Here is a 17976-nt window from a genome sequence, read left to right as displayed (position 1 = left end):
CCGAGCCGGGGCTGCGCGTTCTCTCGCCGCGCTCTGGGCGGCCCGACTGAGCGGCTGGACCTCGCGCCTCGCGCCCCGCGCCGCAGTCGCAGCCGGCTTTTGTTGTCTCCGCCTCCTCGGCAGCCGCCTCTGGACCACGAGCCGCCGCGCGCGCCGGGACCTTGGCTCTGCCCTTCGCAGACTGGGCTGAGCAGAGACGGCCGGGAGCAAGGAAGGCGCGCGCGGACGGCCAGGGAGTCCCGGGGCCCCCGCCATGGAGCTCCGGGCCCGAGGCTGGTGGCTGCTGTGCGCGACCGCCGCGCTGGTCGCCTGCGCCCGCGGGGACTCAGCCAGCAAGAGCCGGAGCTGCAGTGAAGTCCGCCAGATCTACGGGGCCAAGGGCTTTAGCTTGAGCGACGTGCCCCAGGCAGAGATCTCGGGTGAGTAAGGGCGCGGCGGTGTCTTGGGGCTCCGGACCCCAACACTCAGGAGGAGATCTACTCTGGGCCCCTGAACCCGTGCGCTGCAGCTAGCCCCGGGCGCCAGAACCCGCCACCCAGACTTGGAGTGGCCTCTTGCGCCTCTGCTGCTCTGAACCCCGCGGCCCTCGCCTCTTGAGCTCCGATCCGCTCTGTTGCTTCCCAGTTCCCAGTCGCTACGCGCTGGAGTCCCTTCCCCGTAGCGCTGTTCTGGCCCGGCTAGGGACGAGTGGACCCCAGCGCGGTGCACTCTCTTCGGGTCAGGGTTGGTGCTGGGCGTCTTCAGCCTCTGGCTTGGCCCAGTGTGCCGGCGGGGCGACAATCCCAGCTCCGGGGGCAGCGTGCCTGCCGCCCTTGTGGCGGAGCAAGCGGTAGCTATGGGGCCGTCTGTCGGGGCACAGCTCCCGGTGGTAGCCGGCTAGGAACTTCTCTATGCGGACCTCTCCCAGAGGCGTCCAGATTCTACTTAGGAATTCCCGCGGGTCAACGGCAGGAACAGCCTAAGTGGAATTTCTGGGAGGAGATCCTATCTTTCAAGCCTGAATTCCAAGGAAATGTGAGCCCACTGTGGGCTTCAGGCGACCCCAGGGCTCGCGGGGATTCCTACCCAGGAACTTGTGCCCGCCAGCGCCCCGGCCCTAGCGCACTCGTGGTCGGACCGGGTACTTGGGGCCGCCTGGAGCTGGGAGCCCAGCTGCAGGTGGTCGGCGTCTTGGATCCCGCCCAGGGGCCTTGTCATCTCTTTGTAAGAAGAGCGGCCCTCCTGGCGGCGGCCTCGGCCCTGCAGCTGCTGAGAGCAGCTCTTCCCCTCCCTTCCCATCCCTTCTCTTCCCTGCTGCCTCAGGAGCTCTGGGAACCGAATCTTTATGAGCTTGGAGCGCCCGATGCAGTGTCCTAAGGACCTCCCCAGCCCCAGGCTTCACCCTTAAATGTGTGTGGAGTTTCCCGGGATGGGTGCAACATCGGGACTTTGATGAGCAGGGAAATCCTGCTGTAGGGTTCTTCTGAAACTGAAGGGGCTTAAAGGCTAGCGGCCAAACTCAAGTGGTACCATAGGCATTCTGAACGAGGAAAATCGGAGTGTCAATCAGAGAGGGTAGCCTGTGGCCTTACCTTGCTTGGGAGTGGTACTAACTTACAGCCAGGCCCTGGGGAGAGACGGAACCCACCGATACCTTGCTTAGCCTGAGTCTCTTGGCTAACTCGCCCTCAAACACCCACAGTGCAGGCCTTTCTGTGCCTCTTTCTGCAGACAGCCCTGCCATGTCAAGGCCACACCTCCTGCACTTCTCTGGGCACTGTCCACCTGGGTTCCTGGCAGCAAAAGGTGCTAGTATAATTTCGTAGACGCCCAGCTCACTTTCTCCCCTCCTCCAAACACACATAAATAGAAACTTTTACCAGGGCATCCCTGCCTATCTCTGATCCTTATCAGCCTCCAACTCCTCACACACAGCAGTCTGACACCTTCCAGCCTACAGCTCCCCATGGCGTGGCCAGGCCCACCCATCTTCATGCCTTCTTGGGGACCTTCTAGAGCATGTACCCAACCCCAGCTACTGTGCCCTTGTAGACAGGGACTGGCAGTGTGGCCAGTGACAAGGGCACTGAGAGGGCAAAATAAAGAGGCAGAGGTATGGCCCTTCCAGAGAGTCTGGGTCTTACTACCCTGGGTTGGGGAATGTGGGGATTAGGAACTCAAAACAAGCAAAATGTGCTGATGTCTGTCTCGGCTGTGGGTGCTGACCATCCAACTAGCGTGTATGGTTACCCTGCAGAATTACAGCAGTCGTACCAGTTGGGGCCCAGTGTTTGTTGAGGGTCACCCCACTTATTGACATGGAAGGCTGGGGACTGTGTTCTTCCATCATCCCTAATGGTGCTCCTTCAAACTGGTGCCACACTTCCCTGGAACCCCATGGGACGTACCTCACAGCCCGCTAAATGGGAGAGGGAGTACCCACAAGCTTCAGGGCCCTGGAGTGAGTATTAACACATGGACTGAGAGAAGCGGGGTGGCCTTCAGGATAGCGGGAGCCCAAGGGGCAGCCAAGCTCAGGGTCCTGTCTGGTTCTGTACCGCCAGATCTGGACGCCAGGGACTAGGCGCCCTCTGGTGGCCCCTGGTGGCACAGTCTTCCCCAGAGCTCTAAATCCTATGTGAGCCCTTTCCTGCAGTCCCCAGCCTAGACTTCCAAAGAGCATGCTCCTCTAAGGAGCCTGGTAATCCCCCAGGAGATTAATACCTGCTGAGGTTCTAGTGGGGTCAGTGGGTAGTTGGGAGAGGAAGAGTAGTCCCTGGGCACATGGATGTCTTTTCCTGCCCCTGTTTTCGGGACCAGAAATAGCAGTGGATAACAGGAGATTTCTCTCTTATCAAACAGCACCCTATCAGAGGGAATGGTCCTCACTTAAGGAACTGTTTCGTTTTCTGGGTGGCCTGGCCAGGGAGCAGCGATGACAGCTGTCCCATTCCATAGATGAGATGCAGCCAGGGGAGACAGCCACTATGGTGGTGTCCTCCCTCTATGCCAGGGCCCTGCAGGGGAGCGAGGTCTGAGTGAAGTTGCCAGGAGCCCATTGCCGAGTCACAGCGTGGTCAAGCAAACATCTCTTGGCTGGCAGGACCGTTCTGGGGCATGAGTATTACCAAGTGTGCCCTGTAGGGTTAGTATTATTATACCAGGGCATCCACTTTGGCCTCTAGGGTCAGGGACCACCCCTACCTGGTCTCTGATGTCACCACAAAGCCCATCACTGACCCCAAGTAGGTTCTCGGTGAACAACCGCAGACGGAAAAATGCTTCTCCATGCTGAACTGCAGCACGGGCATACAGAGAAGGCCTCAGCAGAGCACGCACGGCCCTCCTTAAGGTCTCCAGCCTGGGCAGAAGTGGGAGTTGGGCATAAGCAGAACTGCCAAGCTTTTCCTGTGCCCCAAAGTCACAGTGTGCCTGTTTGCCTGCCTGCCAGCAGGAGTGGGCACCTCACACCCGATACACCCTCTAAACACCCAACAACACTTAGTTCTCTGTGTGGGCTCTGTACAGCAGCAGCTGAGAATTCAAGGTCCTTGTATCTGATGACCCTTTCCACCTCTTAGAAGGAGTTGTCTGGCTTTCTCTGGAACCCAACAAAATCTCTCCCTCACTTGAGGTCTGTGACTCTAAGAAGTCACTGGTACACTCCCCACTCTGAACCAGAAGTTTCTGTGTGCCCTATTCTGCCCAGGGAGGGACACTCCCCTTTGTGGCTCAGCACAAACCCCAAGGTGGTCCACATCCCCTGATATGCTGCTAGGAGCTTGGCTTTCATCATCCCCAGCACCGTGGCCAGGCTTCTGTGTGCCCAGGGGAGCCATGATCCAGCAGGGCTATGTGCGTGATGCAATGGCCTGGGTCCTTGCTGTAGTGCCGAGGCTCCCACGCTGGACAGGCCGTCCTGCTTCTCCATGGAAACACTGTCTCCCGGTCTCCAGGGTCTCTCTGTAGAGTCAGCACACACTGCACAGGTGATGGCGTCCATCAGCTAAGAGTGCTCATTGTGAGCTGGGTTCCACAGACATATTTTCACGGCTGTTTCATGAACACTTTATGAGTGGGCCCATGTGAATCACTGGAAAGAACGGGGCATCCAGGCCAGAGAGGCCACATTCCTTTCTTAGGGCGCTGCCTGGCTGATCCCAAAGTCTGCTGGCAGCTATACCTCAGAAAAGCCGGAGCAGACCTCCTTTGCCTGGGCTCTTGTGTTCTGGAAGTCCCATGCTCTCTCAGCTTAGAGACCTGGAGTAGAATTTTGCAATGCCAGCCTGGTAGACCTCACAGCTGCTTTCTGTACTCGGATTTCCTGCCTTTAGCTCCTTCTTAGGGTCTAGGAATTCTTTTAAATGACCAGGGCAGCTTCCCAGGCATGTGACACAGGTGACCCCAGAGTATGCACGGAGGTACCCTGGCTGTACTTCTTGTCAGCCAAGGACAGACCCCTCCCTCGATTGTCAACAACTAAGAGAGGGAAGTCTCCCAGTTTGGGCAATGGGACCAAGTTCCAAAATAATAGCAGAAAGACAGATGCTCTGGACACAGGGCAAGCCAAGGAATATGGCAAGTGAGTCTACCAATGATAGTGTCCCTAGGCTACTGCTAGTGCAAGCCTCTAGTGTGCCCTGACCCTGGAAGCCCCCAGCCCACCCTTAAAGCATTAAGGATATACTGGCATGCATGCCAAGCGACGGGGCTGAGCTTTAGAAGCAAGTAGGTTTAGTCACCGTATGAACACAGCTTCTCTTACACCATGGTTCTGGCAACATTGCTGTTGTCTGGGGAGTAAGAGATAGGGAAAGGTGGACTCTTCCTTCAGCCAGACTGTCCTCTTCAGGCTGGATCCAAAGTGGTTTGGGGGGTCTTTCCTATGTCAAAAGCTAGACTGAGGGCCGCCCCAAGTTAGAGTCTCTCTCCAGTCCTGACCTAACCTGGCTATGGGCCCAGTCATCTGGTACAGGATGCTCTTCACCTTTAGTGACCCGAAAGTTGATGCCTCTACCCCAAGCCCAAGTGCCTCGCTGACGTCCTGCCGGCAGCCTTTCCTGGTGGCCTGGGCAGGCACCTGCGCTACTTGAAGTCTCTTGTGTGGGAGTGTTGAGGCACTGTCCCCGGGGTTGGGTTAATATGGTCTCCCTCCCTTGGGCTTAACTCTACCTATGCCCTTACCCCACGAAGAGGCTGCTGTTACAGGTGAGAGCGCAGAGGGACCAGGTGTGAGCTGAGGGTGCCTGGACCTCCAAGTTCTTCTCCATCATCACCTACGTCAGGGAAACTCTGCAGTGTGAAAGGAACCTAATGCCACCCCGTTGATGACCCCCTTAGCCACCAACCAGGCTTACCACCTCCTCTGCCTATGCCTTCAGCGTTATCACCCACTGCCTGCTCATTCCCCTGGCACATGACCGCTAACCCCCTAGGCCAGTCCCTCCTGTGCCCACCTAGGGGCACTTCTGCCACTGTTGCCTGCAGAGACGTACGTTCCTGCTTGAAATCTCGCCCGAGCAGGTTGTAGGCCCATTCGTGTGGTGGATACCTCTACGTTCTCCCTGAGTGCCGAGCCGAGGACCAGCCCTGGAAATAGTCAGCATTTCCGTTTCCCAGAGCCGCAGTCCCAAAGCACAACAAACAGATGCACCTGCAGACACTTAGTTTGCTGCCTCATGGTTGGGGATACTGGGAGCCTGAGCCCCAGGCACCGGGCAGGGTCTTACCTTTCTGCATCCGTGGGAAAATAGGAGCCCAGCCTCTCCCAGCATCCTGGCATATGCTGGTGCCCCTGGCTTACAAACCATACCTTCATCTTCACATAGCTTCTCCCATATGTCTATCTCTAAACTCCTTCCTATAAGAACGCCAGTCGTCTTGAGTTAGGGCACAGAACACTCATATGCTCTTAGTCGTTAATATCTACACAGTGACCTCATACCCAAATAAAATTTCCTTCTTGAGTTTGGGTGGGGGAGTCATACTTCCCACATACAAGTTTGGGGGACCCAGTTCAGCAAGGAATGACACCGTGATAGTGGTATCTCCTTCTCAGCACTTGGGTGTTCCTGTCTGGCTGCAGAAACCCGGGGCTCTCTGTCTCAGCACCTCGCCCTGCCTACCTGGAGCCTTCTCAACAGAGCATCCTCTCACCACGGCTGCCCCTGCCTTCCTGAAGGGCCTGCCTTCCATGTCAGGTGGCAGGCCAGGGTTCTCTGATATTCTAGGTCTGGCAATGCTCTCTCAGTGGCCAGAGCTGTAACTGCTAACCCAGTGACGCATCTCTGTGGAATGTCACAGACCCTGGGTGTATGGGTAATGAAGTTGTGGCCTGAAGACCCTAGCTGGCTGGCAGTCCGTGTACCTCAGACAGGCCACCTGTGAGCAGAAGACTCAAGTGGGAGACGCAACCCTTGAGCATCTTCTCAGAGGACAGCAGAGGAGCACGGGGCAGGACAGGCTGGCTTTGGTGGAGAGCCCCACAGCATGCCAAGCGGGCCACCTCCCCTGGGGCGAGGGCCAGCCAAACAGGCTGCTGCTCATTTGTGCAGAAGGCTCCCTAGATTCTGAGGACTTGGCCAGGTGACAGGGCAGCCCCTGGGGGCTCCGTCAATCTTGCTCCCTGGCCATCTGCCCAACCCCCCCCCCGGGGGGGAAGCCAGGGCCATGGCAGAGAGGAAGAGACAGAGCGCAAGCCCTCAGTGGAATGGACCTAGCGGCCAATGCCAGAAGGTCAGCCTGTTGTGTCTTCTTGCCGGCACTCCAGGTGGATGAAGCAAAATCAGTTGGCTCCTGGCCAATGCAAGGGCCTGTGTTTAGGTGGCTCAGAAAGGAGCCCCTGCAAGATGCCTAGGGGATAAATGCTCCCAAGCTCCTGGTGGACTGAGCCTGATGAGCATGCACATGGGAAACTGAGTCCCAGAGATGAAGCACAGGGCAGAACCTCACTGGAAATTTCTGCATAACCAGCCAGCTCCCATTCTGTCACTGTCACAGCCCAGACTTAGCAAGTGCGTGCGTGTGTGCGTGCGTGCGTGCGTGCATGTGTGTGTGTGTGTGCGTGTGCGTGTGCGTGTGCGTGTATGTGTATATACACAAGCTGATGGTGCTAACCTAGGCACTTAACTGGGAACGGGAGACCTTCAAGCTGGCCCATCTCAGAGGTGCTAAGATAGTGTCCAAGCTGCAAGGGTGAGATCATATGGCGGGGATCTGGTTCTCAAGCCTAAGACTCCCTCAGGTACAAGAGGACTGCAGCATCCTAAGCCAGCACGGAAAGGATCAGGTTCCAAGGGTGTGGGTCCTCAGGAGCCGTGTGAGGACACATCGTCTTGGCTAGCTGCCTGAGTGGACAGACGCACAAGCTCGGCCTATCCTCAGCCGGCCACACCCAAGTAGATCTCTTAAGGTCAGAGCTGCCCCTTCACTGGTCACAGATGCCTGAGCCAAGCCGGCCTGCCTCCTTCGGAGGGACAGTGGAAAGCTGGCCAGGCTGGAAGACACGAGGTTATTTTCCCTTCAGTCCCTGACTCAACATGTTTAAGTTCTGGTGAGAAATTTAGCTGGGGCTTCCAGGGCCTGTCAAATCCAGTGATGACCAGACTACAGCATTGTGGACCTGAGCCTCAGCCACACCCACCAGCCTCTAGTGAGGACCGTGCTTTTGAGTCGCAACATCAACAGCAACACCAACAAATGTGAGACCGGAGGGTGCTGATTAGGCCTTGACTAGCTGGCCCACCTCCCCATAAGCTGCCCTGGCTCACGATAGTCTCAGAAGCATCTTCAGAAGTATCTCTAACCACCAAGGACAGCTGTGGATTACATCCCAGGCTATGGTTTGTGAGTGGCCGTCCTTCCTGGTGTCTGGGGCGTCTTCATTGTCTGTGGCTCTCTGTGGTCCTCTGAGACCATCTACACAGTGAACTGTTGTGACTTCTGAGTGTTTCCTCAAGCATGTTGGCCACAAGTGCCCACCAGAGGCTCTGGGGGCTTCAGGGAATACATCCCACCCAGCTGTGACCATCTGCCAGTCTCTGGGGAAAAAGCTGATGCCACTTGCTGCCAGGGTTGGCTCAGGCGTTTACACGTCTGCAGTTGTCATGGAGCTCGGGACACACTGGACCACACAGACATCTAAAAGGATGAAGCTCTTAGTAATTCACTGTAAATCTCACTAAGGTATCAAAATTCCTAGTAGTGCGCCATTTCTAACCTCTGCCTCCCCCCTACTCTCATTGGATCAGCACCCAGGACTCTTTGCACATCTTGGTATCTTAGGACTCCAGGTTGGCACATCTCATCCAGTGTGTATGCACATAGGGCTCCAGGCCAGTGGCCATAAGTTAGATCCTCTGGGCACACTACTCCGTGAGTGAGGTGATATTCCTAACCAGATCCACTGCATGGAACTGTGGCAGTACACCGTACCTAGCAGTTAGTGGGTGCTGTTTTTAGCGGGTTCCCTCAGGAGTTCGCGTCTTCCATAATCATCAGCAGCCCCGGGAGAAGCACTTGAGTGGGAGCTGTAGGCCCGCCACAGTCAGGGGAACTTTGGAGGGGGAGAGGAAATGGAGTTGAATCCGGAAGGGTGACACATAGGCAGGGCAGAGTAGTGCGAGCCAGGGGTCCTTACAGGAGCACAAATGGAACTCAGAGCTAAGGAATGTGGGTAAGGAGTCTGCCCCCCAAACAGGCTGCAGCATGTCCTTCTTAGGAACAGTAAGACCTGGGGCCTGGCCAGTATAGAAACTACCAGTATTCTCATGTTCATATACTTTCCTAGCAGATAGCTGGGAATGTGGCACCGCCATAAGTGGAAATCCCAGGGGGCATTAGACCAGCCGCCAGGTCTCACAACACAGTGTGTTCATGGGGAACAATGTACCACTACGTTCTGTAATGTTCTGATAAATGCTTACTGAGCTTTTGTACGAAATAGAGGCTGACTCCTTGGGTCAGAAAAAAGCTCCAAATGGCCTCCAAAGCCCTCTCATTTTATGCTTCAAAACTGAACTCAGTCCTGAAGAGTTGACAGCCTCCACCAGGTGGCACCGGGTCCAGAACAGAGCCCAAGTCCAGCTGGGTGGCAGAGGCAGGGCTAATCCATGACCAAAAGAGCCTGCCACTGTGAGAGCTGGGCTGGGAAATGAGTATGATGACCAGTCTGGACAGTGATGAGGTTTGGGGAGTTCGCAAGGCCTTCTGAAATCTCAGGTTGCTGCTGGAGCACCTACTGTGTGCTGGCTGCTCTTCTTGGTACTGAATCATGGCGGCAGACAAAGCATCCTCAGGCTGTGCAGCTGATAGGGTCAGCAAAGGCAAGCAGGTGTCCGTTTCCCCCCTCTAAGCATGGCCTTGCTTGAGCCATGACCAACTGTTACTCAGATCATTTATAAGCATGAAAGTGCCTGGCTCTGGGGTGCAGGGAGACCACCGTGATGGCCCAGCAGGCTACAGCAGTTGCTGCACAAGCCTAAAGACCTGGCTGATCCCATGTAAAAGTGAAAGGAGAGACTGGCTGCACAGAGTCATCCGCTGACCTTCACATGGAGCACCATGACACACGCCCCACACATACACATTACATGGGCACATGATACACACACAGCAATAATAAGTACAGGGAGGACTACAGATGTGGCTCAGTGATGGAGCTCTCTGGTCTAGCACATGCAAGGCCCTCAGTTCTGTTGCCTGTACCAGGGTGGAGGGGGTGCTGGGAAATTAGGGCATCAGAATGTCATCGCCAAGGCTGACAGCCACACACCTGCATAAGTGACCCAACCCTAGGCTGCACAGGACAGGCCCGGGGCTCCCAGACCACTGTCCTCTGTGCAGCTCTGGGTTTCTCCTGACATATCATCAAAATAGCTTAAGACTCTCTGGCCACTTGTCCAGTCAGCATATGGCGGTCCCAGCCTTCTGTGTCAGTCTGTGGAACTCTTGCCTTTGGCTGGGCACTTAGAGCTTGGCATTTGTCTCTGTTTGCTACAAAAGTTACCAGGATTTATAGCCAAGATCATCGGAATAGCAAAGTCTAGCCTGCTATTGGGAGAACTAGAGAGAAGCCATGTAGAAGGGACTGGAAGAAGCTAAGTACCCAGGCCTTCAGCAGGGTGAGAGGTGAGAGTGGGGGATCATTCATTGTTACAGTGTGACTGAAACTCTTGGCAAGAGCCTGGCACTGGTGACCTCTCTGGGTTTTCCTGCACGTGGAGCCACAGAGAAAGGTCTAGTCACAGGAGTAGGACTCGATAAGGAGAGAGGGGTAGATTAGCTACTTTGTTAATGCTGCAGCAAAATGCCTGACAAGCCAACTTACGGAAAGAAAGAATGTATTTTAGCTTACAGTTCAGGGGTGCATCCCATCAGGACTGGGACGATGACAGTGGAGGGAGCTTGAGGCAGCTGCTCACAGTGTATCCACAGTCAAGAAGCAGATCGCAAATGCTGGTACTCGGCTTGTTTTCTCCCTTTGTTGTTGTTGTTTTGTTTTCTTGTAACACCGGTAATCTGTCTTGTTGCTATGATTAAACACTGTAACCATAAACAAGTTAGGAAGAAGAAAGTTTGTTCTGGCTTACAACCCACCGATCATACTCTTGCAGAGACAAGTCCAGGACTAGAACTCAAACAGGGCAGGAACCTGGAGGCAGGAGCTGATGCTGAGGTCATGGAGGGGTGCTGCTTACTGGCTTGCTCCTCAGGCTTACTCGGCCTGCTTTCTTATAGCTCAGGGATGGCACCACCTCCAGTGATCTAGACCCTCCTCATCAATCACTAATTGAATAAGAATGAGTGAACCTCAACTGAGGCCCCCTTTTCCCAAATGACTCTTATCTTGTGCCAAATTGGCATAAAGCTATCCAGGACGGGATTGGGCCCACAGCTCATGTACGCTAGCTAAGGGTTCTACACTGAATCATATTCTCAATCCTCTTTCCCCTTTTTATTCATTCTAAGACCACAGCCCAAGAGATGGCACTGCCCATATATTGTGTGGGTCTTCTTCCACTTCAACACAATCTAGACATGCCCAGAAGTTTATCTTCTAGATAATTCTAAGTCCTGTCGAATTGATATACTAACCAACGCAGGGTGATGGTTATAGCAGTGGCTGAGAGTGTAGTGCCTATCTCTAAAGCAGGACAAGACTGGAAGTCAGCTCTGTGAACCCAGTGTAGGGTGCCTTAGCCTGTACCTCCTCCCTGGAATAGAACTTCCCTGAGCTGCCCCGGAAGACACCATCCATTCTGGGTGTCAGGATGCAGCCAAGTTCTGTACCCGGACCTCCAAAGCTTCTGTTTGGCAGAGTGGACAGTCTGGGGTCAGGGTAGTGGCATCTGAGCCATGCAGAATGGAGAGAGGAAGGCATGTGGGTGGAAGGTCTTGTGCAATGGCACAGTGACACTGGGCTCTGAAGGAATGTTTGTCTGGCCTGTTGGAGAAAACTATACCTTCGGCCGAGAACCACCTCTTAAGGACAGTGACCTGTTCAGTGGCTGTTATCAACGCACTGACACACCCACACAGAATCCAGTCCTGGTCCGTTGGATCTAGCTAGTCTACCCTGCTCAAGAGCTATCTCTGTGCTCACTTGGCTGTGTGACTTTGGGCTGACTGTTGTACCTCTATGTGTGTTCTGTGCCCCTCCTGGAGAACAGGGAGACCCATTGCTCCCGAGTACTGTTTTCTCCAGACAGGCTATGACTGAGGGAACCTCAATAGAGAGAGGGGGGCCAGCATCTAGGGAGGCTAAGGAGCCATGGGGCAGGGAGGTCCTGGATGCAGGGGAGAGATCCTAGCCAGCATCCCACAGTGCTCCTTCCTGAAACCATGTCAGCCACTCAGCCACTTCTCACTGGTCCTGTCATGGAATCCAGGGATTACAAAGAGAGCAGTGTCCCCAGAACACAGCAGCAGAGGGGACAGGGCTGCGGGGATGGCAGGCCAGCAAGTAGAAGCTGACTTTTAGGAAGGAAGCCAAGGAGGGGCCCCTGGGAACATCGGTCCCAGGAAAGGCAGGAGGGAACAGGAAAGTGTCAAGGGACCAGCAGCTTCTTGTCAGGCCTGTGCAGGTAGCAGCCAGCAGGGAGGGCCTCTCTATAGCCGATCCCACGGCCCTGACACAGCCCTGATGCTCCCTTGGGGAAGCGCTGACTCCTCCCTTCATCTCTCTACCTCCAGGGAGCCAAGCTGCCTGTCCTGAGCTCCACCCCTGCAGAGCAGTGTCACTGGATCCCTGTGTCCTTTTGTCTGCCAGCAATCACTGACAAGAGCCTGGGCATAGACAAGGTGGGGCCAAGACACCAGCTCAAAAGAAGCTGTGTGAACATCCCTGAGAAGTGAGTTGAGGAGGCAGAGTGATCCATCTCATGATCCTAGAGCCCAGAGGGAGTCTGGCCTTTGAAGAGTAGGGACTATGCAAATACAAAGACAAGACTTTGCTGCATAGGAGTCCCAGAAGAGATTGTTGTGGGTCTTGGAGGGACCTTTCTGGAGTGACTTGTGAGACTGTCACCAGTAGCAGGATAGGTGGCCCTCCCAACAGGGCCTTACAGGCACTTGCTAACATCCTGAGGCCTCAGAAAGATTGGTCAGAACCAGACAGGAGCTGTGCCAACCAGTGCACTGGCCACATCTAGCTTCAGGCAAGGCCCATTTTGCACTGGTTTTGCAGGTAAGGGTTTATCTGTATCCCTAGAACTGCACTAGGCTGCATGAGGCCCCAGAGATCTCTCATACCAGCCAAGCCTGGGCCAGGGGAAAGCACAGCATTAGGCCCTGGGGTCTGCTATGGGTAAATCATTTCACTGCTGGGGACCTCAGTCATCCCCTCTGGTTGGATGTCCACCAGGGACAGTGGACTTCAGTTAGGCCACACCTCGTGTCTTAGGGTTTCTTTCGCTGCAGTGAAACACCATGACCAAAAAGCAACTTGGAGAGGAAAGAGTTTATTCTGCTGGTACTTTTTTATCACTCTTCATCATCTGGAGTCAGGACAGGAACTCAAAACAGGGCAGGAACCTAGAGGCAGGAGCTGATGTGGAGGTCATGAAGGGATGCCGCTTCCTGGCTTGCTCCCCAGTGGCTTGCCCAGTCTACTTTCTTATAGTACCCAGGACCAGCAGCCTGGGGGTGGCTCTACCCACAATGGGCCCTCCCCCATTGATCACTGATTAAGAAAATGTTTTACAGCTGGATCTTCTTCTCATTTGAGGCATCCTCTTCTCTGATGACTCTAGCTTGTGTCAAGTTGACAAAAAAAAAAAAAAAAAAAACTAACCAATACACCCTGCAAAGGACTGCAAGACACAGCAATGAAAAGGCAGACCACTCCACTGGGTGGATAGTGCCTGGCTTCCCATCATTACCGACCAACTGAACCTCTGTCCCCATTAAACACTAATCCCCCGTTCTAGTTTTATTTCATCGCTATGGGAAAAAAAAAACACCTTGGCAAAAGCAACTTGGGGAAGGAGAGGGTTTGTCTGACTTAACATTTCCAGGATAATCCATGATTATGAAGAAATCACACATCTGGACACATCACATCCACAGTAAAGAGCAGAGAGAAGCAAATGCATCCGCTGTCAGTTAGCTTACTGCACTCTTACTCAGGTCAGGGCCCAGCCTAGGGGATGATGCTGCCCACAGTGGACTGGATCCCATAGACATGCCCACAGGAGAACATGATCTAAATAATACCTCACTAAGGCCCTCTTCCCAGATGATTCTAGATTGTGTTAAGTTGAAAGTCACACACTCTCCACTCCTCTCCCCTGCTTCTGACATGCAGTTTCACTCTGTCTCTTGTGATTTTGACAGCCCCGGGGAACCTCACTCGGCACTTTCATTGAGCATGATATCCATCTTATATGTCAGAGTTCCCTTCTTGAAACAGAACAGTATTCCATTTTATAGTCGGTTTATCCATTCAGACATACTTTTTACCTTTTGCCTCTGTGACTGCTGTGTCTGTTTGACACAGACACACACAGACACACACACACACACACACACAAAACCTGAATTCTTTTGAGTCAATTTTTAAATGAAAAACGAATGCATTATGTATTGAGATTCCTGTATACAGGAATCTCAACAGGTGGGTGGGTGAGATGGCTCAAAAGTAAAGGGTGCTTGCTACCAAACCTGAAGACTTGAGTTTGATCCACAGAACCCACGTAGTGGAAGGAGGGAACCAACTCCTACAAGTTGTCCTCTGACGACACATGGCACCTGTTCACACACACACTTATAAATGCATGTAAAAAAGTAAAATGTAGGGCTGGAGAGATAGCTCAGAGGTTAAGAGCACTGACTGTTCTTCCATAGGTCCTGAGTTCAATTCCCAGCAACCACATGGTGGCTCACAACCATCTGTAATGAGATCTGGTGCCTTCTTCTGGCCTGCAGGTATACATGCAGACAGAACACTGTAAACAAAATAAATAAATCTTTAAAAAAATAAAAAATAAAATGTAACTGACATCCTAGTTCCCTTTACCCTACTCTGATTGTGCTTGCAGGGCAGGGAGGGACCACAACTGGAAGGCACATTCATGCCCTTTTTGAACAAACAGAGGTGCCGTGTGGGCAGCACAGCCTAGGGAAGCTGCCTCTTCGCAGAGCACATTGACGCCTGCTGCAGTCTTTGCCTTCCACCCAGGAATTCCCCTCGGGTGGGAATCCAGGGAGGCCAACACTGCACTCAACACCGCTCACATAGCCATTCCTAGCCCCTGACCTTGGGTGTGTTGATTTGGCTATCTGTATGCCACCACACCAGGGGTAGACAAGTTGTGTAGATAGAAGTGATTCTAACCCTGACCCCTTGTGTGTGTGACACTGATTAGGTGCTAGGAATAAGAGCCTTTATGGATGGGAACTCCTCCCTGTGGGGGTTTGAAAGAAAATAGCCCCCAAAGGGAGGGGCACTATTAGGAGCTGTGACTTGGTTGGAGGAAGTGTATCACTGTGGAGACACGCTTTGAGGTCTCATATGCTCAAGTCACGCCTAGTTTCTCAGACCACCTCCTGTTACCTGCAAGATGTAGGACTCTCGGCTCCTTCTCTAGCACCATGTCTGCCCTCATATTACCATGTCCCACCATGATGAGAATGGACTGGATTTCTAAGACCATAAGCGAGCCACCCCAATGAAGTGTTTTCCTTTAGAAGAGTTGCTGCAGTCGTGGTGTCTCTTCACGGCAATAGAAGCCCTAACTAAGACATTGCCCTTACAGCACAAGCTGCTGGCTGACCTGCCTCTTGTACCTTCTTGGAAGAAGTTCTGAGTTGGTTATAGTGGTAGCCTCATTCCAGAAATGCCCACGCTGGGCAAAGGTGCCCCTACCCGTTGTATTTATAGGTGTTTTAGCATGAGAGCTGATAATGCCTGCTCGGTAGAGGTGGAAAAAAAGGAAGTGAAATTTCCTGGGGAAGAGGATGGGAGCAACCTTTGCAGGGAAGCAGGGGATCGGCTTAGGAAGGTGGCTACCAGGCCATAGGAACAGCTAGGGTGGCTGCCAGTGGTCCCGTGCTCTTGCCCTGGACTCCATCCTGGTTGGATTGTGGCATGCCTTTGTCATCTCTACCAGTCTGGTATTTACAGCCCTGAGGAGGAGCCTGCTTTCTGTCCCTTTATTCCATGTAGACGCATCTGAAGCAGGGCCAGTCTGTCTTGTAGAGCCTCCTCAGTTGTCCTGTGGCCCGGAAGTGGACTGGTGGGTCAGCTTGATGAGAAAACAGTGTAGAGCCCAGGACCACAGGCATGACCAGTCCCTTTCACATGTATCCTGCCTGAATTCCCCACTCTGCACCAGGTGGGGATTAACTGTGAACCAGAAGGCGGGACTGAGGTTTGCTGACTTGGTGAAGAAGCACCTCAAGCTCTGAGTGGGCCTCACCTCACAGCCAGGTCACAAGATCGTGGTCTTGGTAGGCATAAACACTGGATCTTCTTCATCTCCAGTGTGTTCCAAGAGCATAACATGAGCCATGAATACTGGGGCAAGATCTTTGGCCCCTGTGGGACCTTTGGCCCTGCTGAGACATCTCCTACCTGGCATGCACTGGTTGGGTGGCCCTAGCAGGGAGTAGGTAGCTTAGGGGGCAGCCATTAGGATTTTGGGATAGAACCCCTTTCTATCCCCTTGATCAAACAGCTACTCACCCAGCAGATTCCTGCACCCCAGCAGTGAGACTAGGAAGGTTGGAGGGATCTATACATTTCAGGGTGGAAGTGTGAGTAGGTGGCTTTCCCCAACTGGAATCAAAAGCCGGAAAGGGGAGATGATCAACAGAGTGAGAGAGCTGCCCTTGTCCCAGGAGGGCCAGGGCCGTAGACAGAGTGGCCTGGGAGGAATTTGGGGCTAAGTTGGCTGGTTAGAGTGAGAGAAGCCTCCAGGAACTGGGACAGGGCCTAATGGGGAGATTAGGAAGGACTGGGAGATTTGACCTTTGAGTTCAGAGAGCAGAGGAGATCTGGCGTTCTGCTAGAGAGGGACCTCTTCAATGCAGCCAGCTATCACATTCCAGGGGAGAAATCTGACCATCCCTGGACCTCCCTTGCTAACTAGCCCTAGTTTTCCATGAGTATCTGCCCTGCTGAGGCCAATGAGTCAGAGCACCCGCTGCTGCATCCCACCCTCACCCCTGGCCAGGGGCTAGCGGAAGAGGCCTAATCCTTGAGTCCTCGGAAATGCGGGGCATCACCGCAGGCAGGGGGGGGGGGACGCAAACGCCTACTGTTTCCAGGGAGACAGGGGCGGCGCTGACTTGCCAGTGAAGGCTGCGGGAGGAGGCGCGTCCCAGGGAGCCGCCTTCAGCTGTGTGTGCCAGTGAAGAATGCCACTGTCCTGGTGCCCTGGGCTGCAGAGTCTACCACGCAGCCAGGCGCCCCTAGCCTCATCCTGGCTTTTCCTGCTGAGTCCTGCTGCTCTGCATTTGCCGGGCCCCTGCACTGGCACTCGGAATCGCTCTTGCCATCCGGAGTGCGTCCATAGCTGGGGACACCGCTGGAGCGGCCAACCAGGAAGGGGGTCTTAAGGCCAGGAGGGTACCTGCTAAATTGGTGCCAGGCTGAGTCTGCTAGCCGCCATCTCCATCACCATTCCCATTTACCTCCTCCTCCCCCACGCTTTCACCTCTCATCTTCATCTCCACTACTGCCTATCTATGTCTCATCTCCTTCCTCTGTCACCAACCCCAATTTCCATTCATGTCTCTCCAACTCCTCACCTTCGTCCCATCCCCATCTCCCTGAAGTTGTCCCGCACCATCCTGGCTACCCCTCCCTAGCCCATCCCTCCCTCTGCATCCCCACGGGCTGCCGCAGCCCCCTTCCAGCAAGCCCCCCTTCCTCTGCTGAACCCATCCTCCCTGCAGCCTTAGCACACCCCTTCTTCCTCCTCCCATATCTGCCTCGCCCACTGCGGCAAACCCCTTCCCCGCCAATCACATCGCCCTCTCTCCCCTCCCTCCATCTCCTTGCTTACCGCAGCCCCCCTCCAAGTGCCCCCTCTGCCTGCTGCAGCGCTCAGCACTATGCGCACTAGCCGCACCCACTGCAGCAGCGCCCCCTCCTCACTGCGCTGCCAGTACCAGCGCCGGCATCTGCAGAACCTGCTTGCCAGCTCCAGCTGCGCAGAAACATCTCTGTTATGGAGGAGGCAGAGGTGGGAGCTGCAGGTGTCGCCAGCCCAGGCTTTGTTCGCCTGGGCATCGCCTGATGCTGGAGAGGCAGCTAGCTGGCAGGAGCCCTTGCCTGCTCGAAGATGACCCCTCCTACCGAGCCTATAGAAGTACCAGCAGCCGATGCCCCCCAGTTAGGGGGCCCCATGCGTGATGGAGGATCTTCTTGGTGATGTTGTCATTTGGGTGAAATTGAGGCAGGGGTGTGGGGGTCCTAGTGCCATCCAGGAGGGTGGGAGTATTGGCAGTGAAGGCAAAGGGTTATACTTGATGCTTTTCCAACTTCAGAGATGG

The 17976-nt window shown here is 54.3% G+C and overlaps 1 protein-coding gene across 2 annotated transcripts in view; it reads left to right on the top strand.

The window, feature by feature from the left end:
- The first annotated feature begins 9 nt into the window (after positions 1 to 9).
- Gpc1 (glypican 1) overlaps positions 10 to 17976 on the top strand; it is a 29324-nt gene continuing 11357 nt past the window's right edge. Inside the window, exon 1 of one of the 2 annotated variants that reach the window (XM_005361390.2) lies at positions 10 to 419. In XM_005361390.2, coding sequence (XP_005361447.1) covers positions 254 to 419 — 166 coding nt within the window. In that variant the 5' untranslated portion in view covers positions 10 to 253. Of the gene's footprint in view, positions 420 to 16934; positions 17852 to 17976 lie in introns of those variants that run through there. The other variant, XM_013351611.2, reaches the window with a different exon arrangement.

The sequence above is a fragment of the Microtus ochrogaster genome, linkage group LG4 (genome assembly GCF_000317375.1).
Source record: "Microtus ochrogaster isolate Prairie Vole_2 linkage group LG4, MicOch1.0, whole genome shotgun sequence".
NCBI lineage: Eukaryota > Metazoa > Chordata > Mammalia > Rodentia > Cricetidae > Microtus > Microtus ochrogaster.
Note: the sequence above shows the minus strand (reverse complement) of the source record. Positions and strands in the feature narration are given on the sequence as shown.